This window comes from Narcine bancroftii, chromosome 8, assembly GCF_036971445.1.
Source record: "Narcine bancroftii isolate sNarBan1 chromosome 8, sNarBan1.hap1, whole genome shotgun sequence".
Classification (NCBI taxonomy): Eukaryota; Metazoa; Chordata; class Chondrichthyes; order Torpediniformes; family Narcinidae; genus Narcine; species Narcine bancroftii.
Genome location: NC_091476.1, coordinates 10,968,090 through 10,987,347, shown reverse-complemented (window position 1 = coordinate 10,987,347; position 19,258 = coordinate 10,968,090). Strand labels below are relative to the sequence as shown.

General features: G+C 41.0%; 2 protein-coding genes across 8 annotated transcripts in view; one reads left to right on the top strand and one right to left on the bottom strand.

Moving 5' to 3' along the window:
- The window catches only part of LOC138740359 (pre-mRNA 3'-end-processing factor FIP1-like), a 38,487-nt gene extending 28,953 nt beyond the window's left edge, over positions 1-9,534 (top strand). For 2 of the 4 annotated variants that reach the window (XM_069892893.1, XM_069892897.1), the window contains exons 12-16: positions 1,270-1,327; positions 4,746-4,804; positions 5,362-5,566; positions 6,555-6,677; positions 7,932-8,265. In XM_069892893.1, coding sequence (XP_069748994.1) covers positions 1,270-1,327; positions 4,746-4,804; positions 5,362-5,566; positions 6,555-6,677; positions 7,932-8,061 — 575 coding nt within the window. In that variant the 3' untranslated portion in view covers positions 8,062-8,265. Of the gene's footprint in view, positions 1-1,269; positions 1,328-4,745; positions 4,805-5,361; positions 5,567-6,554; positions 6,678-7,931; positions 8,266-9,353 lie in introns of those variants that run through there. The other 2 variants (XM_069892895.1, XM_069892896.1) reach the window with 2 other exon arrangements.
- Positions 8,916-19,258, bottom strand: part of lnx2b (ligand of numb-protein X 2b) — a 60,703-nt gene continuing 50,360 nt past the window's right edge. For all 4 annotated transcript variants that reach the window (XM_069892890.1, XM_069892891.1, XM_069892889.1 and 1 more), the window contains 4 exons: positions 17,215-17,389; positions 13,764-13,986; positions 12,834-12,992; positions 8,916-9,426 (listed from right to left, as the gene is read on the bottom strand). In XM_069892890.1, the coding sequence (XP_069748991.1) occupies positions 9,291-9,426; positions 12,834-12,992; positions 13,764-13,986; positions 17,215-17,389 (693 nt within the window). In that variant the 3' untranslated portion in view covers positions 8,916-9,290. The remainder of the gene's footprint in view (positions 9,427-12,833; positions 12,993-13,763; positions 13,987-17,214; positions 17,390-19,258) is intronic.

Below are 19,258 nucleotides of genomic sequence, written 5' to 3'. Positions count from 1 at the left end.
AGCAACGGCAAATCACTTGTATCCATGTTTAAACAACAAACAACAAGGGAAGGCTTTTTAAGCATTAAGATAATGTTTAATTCTCACCAAAAAAAAAAATGCTACCTGCTGCTGATCACCAAGATGAACTCAACCGCCAATGTCGATCCCTGACACGAACCCACTGCTGATCCCCGGGCTGGTGGAACACTCACTGGCGAGTCAGCAGGCTCTTGTCTCCCTGGTCACCGGGGGCCCTGACGCCGGAGTCCTGACTTCATATTCTCCCCTAGGCCTACCGCATATGCACACCAGGGAAATAGGCCAATGGGAGGATTCAGACTCAGTGTCTGATGTGCCAACGGGGAGGGGGTACGCCACTGAGCCAGAGGTCCCACTCCTGCCCAGGAGGCTGCTCTCCTTGATGTCGCCAGTACAAAGGATTCTTCCAACCATTTGCAGCTGGGAGACAGTGACACAGTTTGAGAGGAAGAGTTGGAAAGAAAAGTCAAAAGGGAAAGGTAAAGAAGAAATGAAAAGAGAGAGGGGAGGGAGTTACCTGAAACAAGGACAATAGTTCTAATTTCATGTCGGGTGAAGTTTTTTTCAACCTTTGAGGTCAGTTTGGCTCCAAAAATAATTAATTTATTTTGGATATCCTAATTTTTCCGAATTAAAAAAAAAATTTGGATAAATGAAGATTTTGGAGAATCCATTTTTTGGATAATCGGAGTTGTACTGTACTTTTAATTTTTTTTTTAATCCAGCAAATACAACTGTATGCAAACTAATTTAATTCCACAAGAATGAATTCTAAATTATGTTGCTGTATGATATGGATATAAATGGATAATACAGATACATCTGCCTCTTGCAGCATTCCTTAAAATATTCCTGATAAGTTTATTGTAATGCAAAATGAGCATTGAATGGTGTAGTAAAATTTAAGACATTGTTTTTGCAAATTGTCCATATTTCCATCTTTAATGTGATTGGTTGAACTTACTTAAAAGTTCTCATTGATCCCCAAGCTGAGGTTGACTAACAGCACGATCTGGGATCAAATTCTGTAGTTTTCTGATCTATATGAATGATTAAACTGTTGGGAAATATCCATGTAGTTATTCTTATCATTTCTGATCAGTCAAACCAGGATGGCAAATTGCAATGTACCAAGTAGATCTAACATGTAAACTTGTGAGCCAGGCACCAAATTTTGTAGTTTTAATGAAATTGGTTTTTTTTTAAATTTATTTGGCTTTGTAAATTGAATTTGCTTTCTTTATGCAGGATTATTTCCACCACCAATTGTGCCCCCTCCAGCTTTACTGTTGCCAACTGTAGAAGGGTAAGATAAAATGTTCTCACATCATGAGTTACTGATGTTTGTCAGAATGGAGGAAAAAAATTTACAGTGCAAAGCAAGAAAGATTTTGCATTCACTTTAGACTTCTGGTTGTGTCCACTATACAGTTAATATACAATACTTGTATTTGAAACCTGGTTATTGTTACATTGTGGGAAAATTCAGCATGTGTAAAGTTGAGGTCAGTTAATACATGTGAAATTGAGGAAAAGTGAATTGAATAGCAAGCTTGCTACAAAACAGAAATAAGGAGTTTGAGATTCAGAGATAAAGCACTCAGACAAATGGACAGTGGCAGGGCTTTCCACAGTTTCTAGGATTATTGATCATATTTTACAATAACAATCTGGGACCAGGAATGCAATTTCAAACACCTGGAATGTAGATAACACTGAAGGTTGAATCTGACACAAGATTTTGCAAAAGGTTTGCAGAGTAGTTCTGAATGGCCTACACATTGGAGAGACTCCATTCTACTTGATAATTATAAAATATTAATTACTAATTCTTTTCTTTGGCTTGGCTTCGCGGACGAAGATTTATGGAGGGGGTAAAAAGTCCACGTCAGCTGCAGGCTCGTTTGTGGCTGACAAGTCCGATGCGGGACAGGCAGACACGATTGCAGCGGTTGCAAGGGAAAATTGGTTGGTTGGGGTTGGGTGTTGGGTCTTTCCTCCTTTGCCTTTTGTCAGTGAGGTGGGCTCTGCGGTCTTCTTCAAAGGAGGTTGCTGCCCGCCAAACTGTGAGGCGCCAAGATGCACGGTTTGAGGCGTTATCAGCCCACTGGCGGTGGTCAATGTGGCAGGCACCAAGAGATTTCTTTAGGCAGTCCTTGTACCTTTTCTTTGGTGCACCTCTGTCACGGTGGCCAGTGGAGAGCTCGCCATATAATACGATCTTGGGAAGGCGATGGTCCTCCATTCTGGAGACGTGACCCATCCAGCGCAGCTGGATCTTCAGCAGCGTGGACTCGATGCTGTCGACCTCTGCCATCTCGAGTACTTCGACGTTAGGGATGAAAGCGCTCCAATGGATGTTGAGGATGGAGCGGAGACAACGCTGGTGGAAGCGTTCTAGGAGCCGTAGGTGGTGCCGGTAGAGGACCCATGATTCGGAGCCGAACAGGAGTGTGGGTATGACAACGGCTCTGTATACGCTTATCTTTGTGAGGTTTTTCAGTTGGTTGTTTTTCCAGACTCTTTTGTGTAGTCTTCCAAAGGCGCTATTTGCCTTGGCGAGTCTGTTGTCTATCTCATTGTCGATCCTTGCATCTGATGAAATGGTGCAGCCGAGATAGGTAAACTGGTTGACCGTTTTGAGTTTTGTGTGCCCGATGGAGATGTGGGGGGGCTGGTAGTCATGGTGGGGAGCTGGCTGATGGAGGACCTCAGTTTTCTTCAGGCTGACTTCCAGGCCAAACATTTTGGCAGTTTCCGCAAAGCAGGACGTCAAGCGCTGAAGAGCTGGCTCTGAATGGGCAACTAAAGCGGCATCGTCTGCAAAGAGTAGTTCACGGACAAGTTTCTCTTGTGTCTTGGTGTGAGCTTGCAGGCGCCTCAGATTGAAGAGACTGCCATCCGTGCGGTACCGGATGTAAACAGCGTCTTCATTGTTGGGGTCTTTCATGGCTTGGTTCAGCATCATGCTGAAGAAGATTGAAAAGAGGGTTGGTGCCAGAACACAGCCTTGCTTCACGCCATTGTTAATGGAGAAGGGTTCAGAGAGCTCATTGCTGTATCTGACCCGACCTCCCTTCTCCCCATAAAATCTACATCAGCATCTCACAAGATCTATGAAACTTAGAAAGTTGACAAGTACAAAGAAAATTTTATGAAAATATGTGGAGGGGTGATCAGGCAGGTCGTTAATGCAGAAAATAGAAAAATGACCAATGACATGGGATTTTCAATATTATGCCCTCCATCTGGTCCCCAATTGTGCTGGGCTGGGAGCAATTAGTGGGAGAGGTTGTAGTCTATGGCACTGTAAATCAATTCTATTCAGCAAACTATTAAAAAGGAATATGAATTTAAAAAGTCATCAATTTCAAATTAACACTTTGTGCAATACTAACCGATTTCAATTTCATCTTGGAAATTGATAGTTTTCTATTTCACACATCTGGAAATAATGTTTAAACTTTAGTTGTTGGCAATAATGAATTCAGCAAATTTTATATTTAAAAAATGCTGTCACTCAGGGAAAGATCAATCAAAATAGTTTGTGTTGATGACCCCATTTCTACTGCTTTGCCAGATCTACAAACCTAGTTGAAGCCTCACCTGTCAGTACAGCTATGAAAACTAAATGTCTTCAAATCCTGTCATTCATTCTGTATGTCATCTTTGAAAGCAAACATCTCCAAGCAACTCAGTACCTGGGATCCCCTCCTGCCCATCTAATGTTAGTCTTTGTTTCCCCTTCCACAAATCAGAAAACACTAATAGTAAATATGATGTTGAAGAATGGATGCAGGGAAATAATGTGAGGGAATGAGGTTGATAGGATTGCTCCCAAGAGCTTGTAGATTTAGTGCGCCAAGCAGTCTCCTACATCAAAAGGGGGAATGAAGATAGCCTTCCTAGTCTGTCTGATATTAAAATAAACACATGGAGCCTCAGGACAATAGTTCTATTTATAAATGGACATGTGCCAGATTTCCCCCAACATTGAGAAATGCATTGGAAAGGCCTCAAAGAGCTAGGTGACCAAGGGTCTGAAGAAACAAAGGCAACCCAGTAAATTCTTTTTCCCTTGACCATCTGCAAGCTTTTCATTAACCTTTCACAAGCCTCATCACTCCACAATTGGAACAGTGCCATAGACTACAACCTCTCCCACTAATTGCTCCCAGCCCAGCACAATTGGGGACCAGATGGAGGGCATAATATTGGAAATCCCATGTCATTGGTCATTTTTCTATTTTCTGCATTAACGACCTGCCTGATCACCCCTCCACATAATTTCATAAAATTTTCTTTGTACTTGTCAACTTTCTAAGTTTCATAGATCTTGTGAGATGCTGATGTAGATTTTATGGGGAGAAGGGAGGTTATTAATTAGTAATTAATATTTTATAATTATCAAGTAGAATGGAGTCTCTCCAATGTGTAGGCCATTCAGAACTACTCTGCAAACCTTTTACAAAATCTTGTGTCAGATTCAACCTTCAGTGTTATCTACATTCCAGGTGTTTGAAATTGCATTCCTGGTCCCAGATTGTTATTGTAAAATATGATCAATAATCCTAGAAACTGTGGAAAGCCCTGCCTAGGCTTAATTTTAATTACATGACGCCATGCTGATAAGACAGTTTAACTTGAAAAATACAATATAAATGGAAATTTAAGAAATGCATTGTAGTGTGAATAATGGTGAATATTTGTGCCTTCTCTTCCAGTGCTCCACCTCCAGGCTATGACAACAGGCCTCCACCTCTGTTTCCCTATAATCCAACAGGTAATTAGAACCATTGAACATTGCAACACAGAAGCGGGCCCTTTAACCCTTCTAATCTGTCCCAAACTATTATAATCTGTAGTCCCACTGATCTGCACCCAATCCATTTCTCTCCATAACCCTCCCATCCATCCTCTCCTCCAATTAATACTCCCAAATGATCTCTTGACCAAAAGCAATGACTGCTAATCCTCTCTCATTTGATGAGAAATCAGGCTGCAATAATATAGCTTTCAGAATATAATTTGCCATGTTAATAGAAACTGTTTTATAGAGATGGTTGGGATAACTCCGGAAGATTAACAATTTCATACTTGTCCTGCATTTCAGTTTAATGTGATATTTGCTTATTGACTAATTTCCAAAAGTATAAAAAATGGCGTTCGGTTGCATTCCCCATGTAAACCAAAATTTTAACTTTATTAAGGTTCTCATCCCTTTCTTATATTTATATATATAAAACTTACTCATTAGATTTTGTATTATAGACCATTTTTTGTAAATGACTTTCCTTCTCTGATGACGTCAATCCTCCTTTCTTAAAATGTATTTTCCAGAATCTGGATTGATTGGTTATCCAGCAGCCTCCACAGCACAAGCACCCTGGATGAGCACAGTTGATAAAAACACCAGTAGCCACTGGGAGTACAAAGGGCCACGACGGGAGCGAGAGCGAGAGCGTGAACGTGAGCGTGAGCGAGAACCTGACCGAGAACGAAATAGAGAGAGAGATCGAGGCCCAACCCCAACGACTGAATACAAGTGAGTAAATATTATGTTTTGAACTTACAGGATGTTGACATCCCTAACGATGCTAAGCTTTGGTTGTCCATGCCTCATTGCTCTTGAATTGAGGTAGCAGTTGAGGGAAAACCATATGGCTGGAATCAGGATAAAGGCCAGAATAGTAGTTGTCTATGCATTGTTGATTCACATGCTTGCCTAGATACGTCAAGTGGATAAAGGTTCTTCCTCACATACCCTCCAAAATCAACTCTTACCCCAGATCTACAGCCTCTACTCTTGATACCTCTGCTAAGAGGAAAAGTTTCCTACCATCTGATTCTTGCAGATTCTTTTCCCTTTCTCCCCCCACCCCACCTTTCAAGGCAAGCAAACAAAGCCTATGTAGCTTCTTCTCAGAACTGAACCACTCCTTCCCAGGCAACATCTTAATGAATCTCTGCATCCTCGCCACTACAATCACCACATGCTGACTAGAACTGTACACAGTACTTCAGCCATTGATAGAATAATGTTTTATCAAGTACTTTAACCCCTCTGCTCTTGTACTGTGTCCTGACTAATGAAGGCAAACGTCTGTCTTTAAGAAGTTTTTATTTTCTCCGTGTCTCCTCCCACCCTTCAAAAAAAATCATACAGGGGTTGGAGATTAATTGGGGTATTTGAGAACATTGGGCTAGAAGGGACTGTGCTGTATATCTAAATTAATTTTTTTAAATATTAAATTAAAACTCGCGTGCACTTTTCATCATCTTATCTACACCTGTATTATCGCAGAAGGGATCCGTGGATTTGTTCAGAGGTCGCTTTGTTCCTCAAACTCCCCAAGATCCAACCATTCATTGTCTAATTTTCAGAATTTATACAATTTGTCATTTCACTTTTTATTTTTCCACTCCTGTTATTATCAATGTTGGATGCAAGATCAATTTGATTAAGTTTCTAATTTAGTTTTCAGTTGGTTGGATTTGTTCAAATTATTCATTAATAATGTATGGTTTTGCAGCAGAGAACGAAACTACGACAGAGAATATCATCGGAGCAGAGATCGCAGTAGAGACAGGGAAGATCGCCATAGGGAACGGAGGCACAAAGATAAAGATGATTCCAAGCACAAGTCATCAAGGCGGTGTGTACTTCAGAAATTCTACTGTTTTCAATTTTTGTTCTTTGACAAGATTAAATATCACTGTACAAAGTGCATGGTTTGGTTCTGGTATGATGGTCTGAGATCCATTGGACGCTAAGGGTTTGAAGATTGTTAGACTATATACCACATATACCAAATATATGAAATAAATGGTAATTATTTCATTTTAAAACATTTGTGGTGAGGATTCTTCTAAATTTTTCACTTTTTTAACATTTGAGGTTGAATTAATACCTCTGTTTCACTGCAAGATGGTGAATCTGCGTGAGGAAAAGCTTCTGACGTTCTTCTATTGATTCTTTGTCTGCTGCTTAGTGAGCTCACTCTCCAAAGTGCAACAATCACTCTTTTTTTTTTTCAAACCTATTAGTCTTCACAAGCTCGAAATCTAATCCACAGGCCAGCATGTCAAGGTTTCAGTGGGCTAAGTTAAAAAATATATTCAAATCTGCTCTTGAAATGCACACAAATGATTTTAATACACTCCCAGAGTTGTTACTTTGCCCCTAAAATGGGTCTGTTTTCAAGTACAGGGTGATCTGAAGTGGTCAGCATTCTTACTAGTAAAAGACAATCAAGAAATTTAAAGTTTGCTTCCTTAATAAGGGAGGTTTAATTATTTCTAGTAATTGTTTGCGATTTTTCTCATTTGTCCGAGGTCACACAGACGCGTTAGTCAGGTTTCATGTGACGCAGGCTGACATCACAAAGCTTACCTGGTAAGCCATTTGTGGTTTCACACCACCAGGAGATTGGCAGGCGAACTCAGCCAAGCTCCAAGACTACTCCCGACCTAGGTCTTGGAGCCTGGTTGATTTTGACCGGCCCTGTCTGGTCTGACCTTTTCACACTGCACGACTCCTGGGTAGGTAGCTGGGTAAATTACCTAGTTAACCCACTTGTACACAGCAATGTGAAAAGACCTTACCGATTGCATGGACTGAAATGGTCAAATCACAGAATTATTTTCTTTAGGGAACCTGTAATATTTAACCAAGTTATCATTGTTCATAGATTTACTGGTTGCATCATAACTTTCTCAATAGTCACTGGGGAGGGGGTGGAAGTGCTTGGAATTGTCGAGATGTAACTGCAGCAAGACTTCAGTAAACAAGTGAAAACATTATTCAAGCATTTCTGGGTTCTTCCATCAAGAATTATCTAAATCCACTGCTATATACTTGAGCTCTGGATTACAAAGAGATGTTTACTGGTGCTTGCTTCCTTTTACAGCAAACAGCATGACAATGAGGAAGGAGAAGGTCACAGACGCCACAAACACAAGAAGAATAAACGAAGCAAAGAAGACAAGGAGGCTGGGGATGAAGGAGGTGCAGCACCAGAGGCGGAGACAAAAGAATAACTCAGTTGCTGAGCTGGTTTCCACATCCAGGTATATTCGTCATGTGCAGATCAGTGAACGCAACTTTAAGGGGAAAAATCAATTCCATGGACTTGAACGCCTAATAATTCAATGAGAAGCCTGATCCCATATTTCTACATACTTACACTTGGATTTTTGTAAAGTGTAATTGTAAAACAAACATTAAAAAAATTTTCTAAATAATTTGTACTATTTTTCTTGTAAGTTAGGATCTAACTTTCGAGAAAATTAAAATAGATTTTCAAATCAAAGATTTAAAGTACTAACTTTCAAAACCTGATTCAGATGATAAATTGATGATTTAATGTTACAATTTTAAATTGCCACTATGTAACAGTCAAAATAACTTCATAAACAAAATGTTGAGTGAGAAAACACAGATCACAAAATAGGAGCAGTTGTAATTCATCAAGCCCTTCAAGATTCCCCAACTATTAATATGATGCTGAGCTGCACTCAACAACTTCTGTGCTATTTATCCATCTACTGGGTCATACAGCATAGAAACAGGCCCTTTGGCCCAGCTCTCTGACTCTGACCAAAATGTTGCACCTACCTGGGATTGGGCCATATCCCTCTTGTTTTCTGAAATATTTCCACTAATCTCTCCAAGAAAAATGACCCCCATAATTCTTTTAAACTTCAAGGAATACATGCCCACCCAATGACATTGCTAGATTCAGCTAGTTCATGCAATAATCTTAAACTGTAAACTTTATCCCCTCGTTGTTTCCTGAATTATCTCCATATCCCAATTATGAATGTCCACCTTGATGGCAGCACTAATTCATTTATATAACAATATCATAGGAAAGAAATGAAGTACAACAAAGTTTTATCTCAATCTCCAGAATTTATTTTCACTGTTATACTTGAGTAGATCTGAAAAAAAGTGAACTAGTATTTGCACAGCCTGGCCTGCTTATGCAGATAATGTTGATACTCTTTAGATTTTAAAAAAAATTGTGCTTAACAAGTCTGACTGAATGCTTTGACTGGGCAGATCAGTCCGTACTCTGAAGTCCACGTTCAAGGCAGTTGTATGACTTCATGCAGAAGCTAAGTTTTGGACACCAATTTGGACTTCATGGCAGGACTTTCTTACCTTTACAAATTTATTTTAAAACACGCTGCTTAAAAACTTCAAAAAAAATTGCACTTTGGTGATCTGGTCATTTTTATAGATACCGATTTTTGTCGTGCCACTTTCACACACAACTTCCTGGCCAAGAGACAACTGTGAGAGTGACTCTATTTCTTTGTTCTTTCAGCATTGGGATTACAGCTGAGTTGCTCATGCCTGCTGTGGAAACTCCATTAACAGCGACAATTTCATCCCCACACCTGTGGATGATAAGAGAACATGAGACACTGCTCTTAAGCATGGAAAAGTGCAAAATACAAGTTATTTAGATTCTTTAATAAAGGGTATTTTGACAGTCATACAAATAACACATCTAAGCTTTCCCTGCCACTCAAACAGATCATTACTGATTTATACATTGTCTGTTTTTGTTACCTCAGCCTGGAACATCAGTGCTCCAAAATCTGTATTCAATCTAGCAGTCTCCCATCACATCAATGCCTCAATTTTAAAATCATTCCTTTTTATTTAATTAATTTAGGTGGGAGGGTAGTATTTAAAATCATTCCTTTGAATTCTTCCACTCCTATTCATCATCTCTAACAAGCCTACCATTCATACTCCTCCCTTTAAAGTTGATGAATATGGAATAGTGCAGCTCAGCAACAGGCTGTGTCAGTGGCAAGCAATGCCCAAATCTGCTACTTCAATCTGATAATATGCTACCACCCTTTATATTCATGTGTCTATGTGGAAACTAGGACTGTATCTGCTTCCACTGCCCATTCTGGGCACCAACTACTATGTAAAAAAAATATTAGCCCCACAATTTCCCTTAAACTCTTTCCCCTGCCTCACCTTAAATGCATTTCCTCTAGTGTGAAATAGTTTTGCCCTGGGGGGAAAGATTCTGACCATCTGGGTTTTACCTCCCTACAATGACATGTCTGGCTTTAGCCTTATTCATTGTTGGAGCAAGGCTAAACATAATCCCAAGGAACAAATCATATTCCTCCTGGACAGCCTTAAACTAATGGCATGAACATTGACATTGCTCATTTTTAGTAACTACCTACACCTGTACTCTCCCTCTCTCTTTCCAATGCCCTTCATGGTTCCTGCTGCTCCTCCCACACCTTCTGTCCTATACTGTTATCACCTCTTGGCCTCTCCCCAGCTTTCTTCCTCCATCGCGTGTGTAATTTCACTCATTCTACCTTAGTCTCGCTAAAGGCTTCAGACCTGGAACCCAAGTCAAACAGCAATTCCTTGCTCTATTTTTGTGATGTGTTTTTGTATTGTCCACACCACTGACAATTAGCTGATAAGGACCTCAGCTGTTGAATTCTATCCCACATCTCAACCCGCCGCCCCCCCACCCAAGAAAAAAGGCCTCCATAAGGGTAACTTTGGAAATTAAACTTTGCCATTATTTGTTTTACTATCCTGTGAAACGAGTGAAACAAAAATCCTGCAGTCAATAATTGTAGTAAAAACACAGAAATGCTGGAAGAGCTCAACAGGTGTCTCAGCATCCATAGGAGCTAAAGATATACATATATTAATATATATCTATATATATATATATATATATAGATATATGTGTGTGTGTGTGTGTGTGTGTAAATATATATATAGATCTAAATTAATATTTATTTATATGTATTTTTTAAAAACTGATTTTCAGGGCCTGAACCCTTCTTCAAGTTAGAGTTTAAAATTGGCAGGTGTCTGAATTAAAAGGCTAGGGAGGAGTATACACACCATCAGACAAAAAGGTCTTAATTGGATGAGGGAAGGGGGGAAGAGAGAGGAAAAACATGGGGATAGGGAAATAGAATTGATGAAACAAATTATATATTTTTTTAAATAAGCTGCTGGAAGAGCACACCAGGTTACAGCATCGGTGGAAGCTAAGAGCTGGTTGATGTTTTGAGTCAAGAACGTACATCAGGACTGAAGAGCATAGAGGGAAGATTACCACTGTATGGAAGTGAGAGGTGAGCCTGATAGATGACAGAAATATAACGGGGAAAGGTAAGGAACAGAGATAGGCAGATGAGGCCATGCAGGGAGGGTGAAAACTTCAGCTGGATTGGTATGGGTCATAGGACCAGTTTTTTTTTTCGGGGGGGGGGGGTGGTGAAACGATAGAAAACATGAAAAAAGAGAACTGGTGTGACAAATGGAAAGGGCACAAAAGACATGTAGGTTATTTGAAATTGGAAAATTCAATGACTCCATCTCCCCCCCCCCCCCCCCCCCCCTCCATTTCACCCTTGCATCTATCAGCCTCTGGTTCAACATTCCCTCCTTCACTTTATCTGGTTCAACCCATCACCCACAGGACTGCCTTATCCTTCTCACTTGTACATTCTGGCATCTTCCCTCAGTCACGATACAAAATGTTAACCATCCCTTTGTCTCCACAGATGCCATTTAACCATTTTATTTCTTTCAGCAGTTTATTTTTTCTTGCTGTAGATCCCAGAATCGGCTGTCTGTTGGCTCAAGGAAATGTTCAGGTTGATTTGTAGTTCTCATTGGAATTTCAAAAAGAAAATATGTATTCTATCAAATTTTTTTGGTAACATAAACCTTTGAAAATGTTGATTACAAATTTGTCAAGTGGTAAGATTCAGTTACCACTTGTGCACATATTCCTCCACCTCTACCAATGCCTTATTAAGCCACATAATCTCTAAGCTTTTCTGATGTGATAAAGCTCCACGGCTACCATATATGTCAGCGAATAAGATGGAATTTGAACCCGTAGCGATGGAGAACAGCATAAAATACACAACATAACCATTTACAGTACGGAAACAGGCCCTTCTAATCCACATCAATTTACGTGAAACTCCACTAGTTCCACCTACCCACTCCCATGCCCATAACCCTCCAACCCCCCTCACATCCATCTAGCCTCTTAAATGACAGAATTGACCCTGCTGCAACTACTTCTTCTGGAAGATCATTCCACTCTGAGTGAATATTACTCCTAAAGTTTTGCCCCCTAAATTCCTGCCATTAAACATTTTTCTACTGAAACTTGCATTTAGGAACTGGATTAATAGTAATAAAACAATAAAAAATGTATTAATGAAACACCTATTGGTGTAATCAAATGAACTAGAATAGACAAGACCAAAGTCTGAACATTTGTCCTATTGATAGTCTTGGTTCACAAGACTGAGTTTCTAACTTAAAGAAAATTCCTGCAATGTACTTTATGTGAACATTTCCAGTATATTATACATCAGTAAATCAATTTCAAGTAAATGGTAAAATTATACTCAACACCACAGTTGTTTCCTGTAAAAGAACCAACACACAAGTTCCGTCACTAGTGATTACGTTACACCAGCTGAGAACGGTTGATGCATATCATGGTAGGTAATTGACAGTATTTTGCCATTACTTGAATTGGCTAAATTTTAAATAATCAAGACGGTGTTGCTTAGTTGTGTGCTTAACACCATCTCTCCATTAGTCTGTAAAGGACTTAGGTCAGTAAGCTCTCAGCAGCGCCAGACTTGGGGTAGTCTGATACGGCTCAAAACCTACATTTTAAGCAGAAATGCTGAGGGTTGTCTGATACACCCAGTCACCTTATACAGACAGTAGTTTCCTCTTTAATGCAGCCAAAGATGTTGATTTCACTTACTTTAGTCTTCCATCAAAGTATGCTGGTGTGCCGGGTACAATGGTTTTGATAAAGAAAGGCTGGTTTTCTTTGCTGTCCTCAAAGCCTCCAACAATGCTAAATCCCCAACTTTCAGAGTTGCTCTTATCCAGAGTAATGTCATTGCAACAGTGAAGGTAACTAATTGGAGAGCAAGGCCAGTTAACAATTTTCTGTCCATTAAGATCATTTGCATTAAACATAACTTAGTTTATCACCAGTTAAAACACAATACAGGTCAAACAGTGTTTGGTGCAAAGATGAAGATACAAGCAAAATGTAGACAGGCGCCTGAATAAACTGGTAAATGTGAGCTCAATTGTGGCATTTAAGAAAAAATATTGGACAGGTACATAGATGGGAGGAGTAATGGAAAGACATAGTCTGGGTGCAAAGCAGATATTTTGGCACAGCTTAGAAGGACCAAAGGGCCTGTTTCTGTGCTGTAATGTTCTATAAGACAGCACAGGCCCTTCAGCCCACAATGCTGTGCCAACATAACTGCACTGCCTAGAATTTCCCTTCTGTATCACCCTCCATTTTTCTCTGATCTACATACCTATCCAATAGTCTCTTAAAAGATAGTTTTGTACCTGCCTCCACCACTGTTGCCAGCAGTGCATTCCATGCACCCACCACTCTGTGTGAAGAACTTGCCTCTTGTATCCCCCCCGCTACTTACTCCCAAGTACCTTAAAACCATGCCCCCTGGTGCTAGCCATTTCAACCCTGGGAACCTTTGACCACCCACATGATCAATGCCTCTCATCATATGTACACCCCTTATCAGTTCGCCCAATGTCACTCCAAGGAAAAAACTGTTCACTCACCATATCCTCACAAGGCATATACTCTAATCCATGCAACAATATGTTTGCAATAAAGAGCTAATAATTTTTATGGGGTCATTACCTTGGTAAACTTAGCCACATGACCCATAATGGGGACCAATCATAGCTGTTCTCCTTTCCTGCCTCCAAAAGCTCCTCTGATATTGATGACATCTCTATATTAGGGAATTCCAGGACTTTCAAAGCCACAGTCGAGGAGGCAGCTTTTAACTTGAGGACTGACACTGCTTCACTGTAACTCAGCTGTGTGAGATCCACTCCATTTATGTTCAGGAGCACATTTCCTGTGACAGAAAACATGAAACACATTAAAATAAGCACATCAACAGGTGATAAACAGAAACCCCTTCTTACAGTCAATGGGCACTCAGTTAAAGACAACCATGACATGTTACCTTCTCTTTCATCATCAGATAGGATTAGATAAGTAGTGGTTGCTCAATTACCTATTCTTCTCATGCACGCAATAAATACCCCATTTTAAACTAACATTAGATCAAATGTCCATTTAACAATCCATGCAATTCAATTCAAACATCTTTGAATGCCAAAGTCAGATGGATATTCATCTGGGCTTCCCTCTACTCTGCATTTTTGCCAAGTATTACTCAGAGATTGATTAGAAGGAACTTGGACATATTTATTTTGAGCATGGCCAGCTGTAGTTCATTTGATTGATTCCGAGTTGAATCATCTAATTTCCAAGTCCCATTTGAACAATCTGAACACAATACCAGCACAGGTCAAGTGCTATCACACTATAGTGAAGAACAGCAGAAGAATTAATCCCAGTGTCCTGAAAAAAAAAATGGGGGTGCTGCAGTTGGTGTGAACTCATGGAGAGTAAAGAGCAGAGACACAGCGCTAAGATGGCCAGACAGTCCAGCTTTTTAAGCCCTCTGTCCTCTGCCTGACGCCACCTCGAGCCATTGGTCCTCCATTTGGGGGTGTAGAATGGAGAACAAATCAAGGCACAGAAAGGGCATTTACCTTTCAATTTCAGCGTGCGCGGTCAGGTTTCTTCTTGCCGATAAGGGAGAAATGTGATGGTAGTGCACGAAGCACATGGGGGATGAGGGGGAAGTGAGGACAGCGCACGAAGCTGACACACAATGGGGTGGGGGGAGGTGTGTCGGCGGCACACGGCAGGTAAGCCTCAGCGGTGTGGGGGGGGGGGGAGTGAAAGAGTCTCTGATGCTGACCCTGCATGTTCTCCGTTTTAGTAAGTTTGAAATGGCCACCCTCCTCCGCAGGGTTCGACTGTCCCCTCCAACTACAGACGGCTCCATACAGGCTTTAAACAGCCTCCTAAAGGAACCGACATGGTTTATTTTAAAATCCTGCGACTGCAGGGACGGGCCCAAGATGGGACTATGATCTTCAGCAGCCTCAAGGGGTTGCAGGGAAACAGGACTGGTACAGGGCACAAGAAAACAGGGACCGTCCCTTGCTTGAGAAGGAGAAGCAGAGGAGATGACTTTGCTGTTCTATCTTCTGTGCTTTATGATAACCAATCAGCATATCGGAAGCAATAGAATAATGAACATTGTGGTCCATTGTCAATTTGCCTATTGTTCATCCATGAGGTGCCAAAGTGGAGATTTAATTTGTACCAAGGTTAAGTGTTTTGTAAGGAAATGCCATCTGTTAACAAGGACAGTCAAGATTAAAGCGGGGCCGCTTAGAACAGATGCATAGAAATTTCTTCAGCCAGAGGGTGGCAAATCTGTGGAATTTGTTGCCACAGACAGTTGTCAAGGCTGGTCAATGCGTGCATTTAAGGCAGAGATCGTTTAGCCAGGGTAACAGAGGTTTCTGGGAGAAGGCCGGGGTGTGGGGCTGAGTGGAGAATTGCATCAGCTCATGATTGAATGATGGGGCAGACCCAATGGGCTGAATAGCCTATTTCTGTACCTATATCTTATGGTCAGTTATTACATCCAATTTGTAATTAACCAGCAAATAATGTTCTCCATTATTACTTCGCTTCCATTCTCCACACCACAATTCCTTCTACTATCCCACGCCACCACCTCTGCCTTTCTGAAAATGGATAGACTCAAAGAAGCAGGAATTTAGGTATTTAAAGAGGCCTTCACATTTATGATGTCTTATTAAATTTCTAACAGCCTCATCTTGCACAAAGCTGAGAAAGGTTTTGCTGAATAAAGTAGCTTTATTTTTTTACAAATTAGAATAGAATGTGTGCTGGAGAAACTTTTTTGACATCCAGCTAATGAAAATAATCGAAAACATTCAAATATAAAGACCTGATTGAAGTACTTGATAAGTGGACAATTTGTTTAAACAGTGCATGAGATAAAAAGACAAAGCTTTGGTCAAGCCCAGCTTCTGTCTCCATGGGGTTAGCAGATCTCAACATGGGAAGTGATTAGAAATCCAAAACTAGGCATTCTCCATATTATGGAAGTGAAATTGAGCTCAAGTTCCCATTCCTGATCACAAGTCCTGCAATGCAGGTGTTCTCCAGTGGCTGTGCAATAGTTTGAATGGCCTGGTATTATCCCCTACAGTTGAATAGCTTCTGACAATTCTTTCTTTTTTTCTTTGGCTTGGCTTCGCGGACGAAGATTTATGGAGGGGGTAAAAAGTCCACGTCAGCTGCAGGCTCGTTTGTGGCTGACAAGTCCGATGCGGGACAGGCAGACACGATTGCAGTGGTTGCAGGGGAAAATTGGTTGGTTGGGGTTGGGTGTTGGGTTTTTCCTCCTTTGCCTTTTGTCAGTGAGGTAGGCTCTGCGGTCTTCTTCAAAGGAGGTTGCTGCCCGCCAAACTGTGAGGCGCCAAGATGCACGGTTTGAGGCGTTATCAGCCCACTGGCGGTGGTCAATGTGGCAGGCACCAAGAGATTTCTTTAGGCAGTCCTTGTACCTTTTCTTTGGTGCACCTCTGTCACGATGGCCAGTGGAGAGCTTGCCATATAACACGATCTTGGGAAGGCGATGGTCCTCCATTCTGGAGACGTGACCCATCCAGCGCAGCTGGATCTTCAGCAGCGTGGACTCGATGCTGTCGACCTCTGCCATCTCGAGTACTTCGACGTTAGGGGTGTAAGCGCTCCAATGGATGTTTAGGATGGAGCGGAGACAACGCTGGTGGAAGCGTTCTAGGAGCCGTAGGTGGTGCCGGTAGAGGACCCATGATTCGGAGCCGAACAGGAGTGTGGGTATGACAACGGCTCTGTATACGCTTATCTTTGTGAGGTTTTTCAGTTGGTTGTTTTTCCAGACTCTTTTGTGAAGTCTTCCAAAGGCGCTATTTGCCTTGGCGAGTCTGTTGTCTATCTCATTGTCGATCCTTGCATCTGATGAAATGGTGCAGCCGAGATAGGTAAACTGGTTGACCGTTTTGAGTTTTGTGTGTAGCGAGTTAATCCCTTCTGAACAGAAGGTTTTACATGGACATAGTACCTTGCAATCCATTTAAAGCACAAGTAGATCAGAGATGATAAAAAAAGACTCTAATGTGAAGCAATACTCTCAAATTATTACCTCTTTTAATTCTGCGATCCCTGTAGAGGCAGCCAACAGGCTGGATGCTGGTCACATATATTGGAACCTTGTACTTATTTTCACGGCCCCCTGAAATTGTTATTCCCAGAGACTCACGGGGTTCTTTTCTCACCAGGACCATTTTCTCTAGGCACATTGAAACCTGTGATGTATCCTTCAGATAAATAATAATATTGTTAGAGAATTAAAGTTCCAGATTTTAAAAATCACTGGTAGTTGGTTAGTTTGGAAATTTAAAACAAAGTACATATCGGCCTGTTTTGAAAATTCATCCATAAAACTATAGAACAGCAGAAAAACAGGCCCTTTGGTCCTTCTAATCTATGCCCAAGTATTATTCTGCCTAGTCTCACTGACCCACACCCAGTCCATATCCCTCCCAACCATGTACCTATCTTTTTTTCCTTAAATGTTAAAATTGAGCCCCCATTCACCACTTCAGTTGGCAGTCTGTCCCATACCCCCACCTTCCTGTGTGTGAGATCCTCCTAACATTCCCCTAAACTTTTCCCCTTTCACCATTAACCACAAGCATTCTGGTTTGTACCGCATCAAACCTCAAAAATGATTTCAGGCTGTTTATTGCCAAGTTTTGGTGCACTTGGAATTTTTGAAGTGTAAAAATAATTGAAAATGTGAAGATAAATTACAGATTTGTGAACCAAAAGTTAAAAGGGAAACCTCCTGCCCACAAGGTGAGGGGAGATCATTGGTCAAATTTTGGGGTATCGAGATTTGACAATGAGTTAAGAAAGTAACACAGTTTATTCCCACATTTAAATGAAACTTTCCTTCTCCATGCTCAAGGCAGCCAAGGAGAGGACAAGGTTGGATATGTTTGTTCGAATGAAGTTGATAATTGGAGGCAATGAGTTAAATATTTCTGTAAGTAGGCACCGAGCCCCACCGACTTTGTTGCCTATCTCTTGCCAGCAATGAGGTCCCACAAGCTTCTTTGCCTGAAGAACCCATCAAATGGGCTTCGAAGTATATCATCCAATCCTTATTTTGCCAGTGGCCATTGAATCTATGCAGGCTCGACTATTACAATAGAGTCAGTGTTATTCTCCCATTCCTTTGCTAGAGCAGGGCAAATTATTCTCTATGGAGCCTATCTAATTTCCTTATGAGACCAAAGACTGGAAATGCATGAATTTCAGATCCGAACTACTTTGAAAAATACATTTTAATCGCACATTTCTCTCTGTCACTTTCTCCAACCACTGAACCACAAACTAATGGGTACTTCTTTTCTCACTCTTTTGCCTGTGATGCACAACACATGAGAATGCACAGGCCATATCTTGCCCATTCAATGAATGTAATGACCCATTCATTTTCGTCCGATATGACACCAGACTGTGCTTGACCCACTGCTGGCCCAGATTTCACAAGGCTATAAGGTGTCGATTATTAACTGACCAAACCTGTTTGATCTGTTCCATTGAATTTTTTTATTCCAGCAAGGCTCCAGGACTGTTAAACTGAGATGCACAGAGCATGGCTTCACAGAGTCCCAGTGATTGCCATTTTAATTCCTAAAAAGGGAAATGCTCAAATGCTTTTAAATAAAGCATGGGATATATGAAGGTTCTTGATCAGATGGAAAGGGCCTCAGGAGGCATGATATATGGGATGACAAAAAGATGCAGGAGTGGCAGAAATTAGAGCAGCAATAACTAGCATTTCAACAAAATTAAATATCAGTGCAATAGTGGAGGAACTCGGCACGTCACACAGCGTCCATAGGAGGTAAAAATATACAACCAATATTTCGGGCCTGAGCCTTTCATTCGCTTAGGCCCAAAATGCTGGTTTCCAAAGGCATCAGGCCCGAAACACTGGTATTACAAAGGACTCGGGTCCATAACATTGGTAACATTTCTTTACCTCCTATGGACGCTGCAAGACCTGCTAAGTTCCTCCACCATTTTTATGTTTTTGCTACAATCACCAATATGGTGGTGATTGGCTGAGAGCCGTAGCCACGCCTACTGGCCAGGTCACAAAGGCCTGCTCCTAA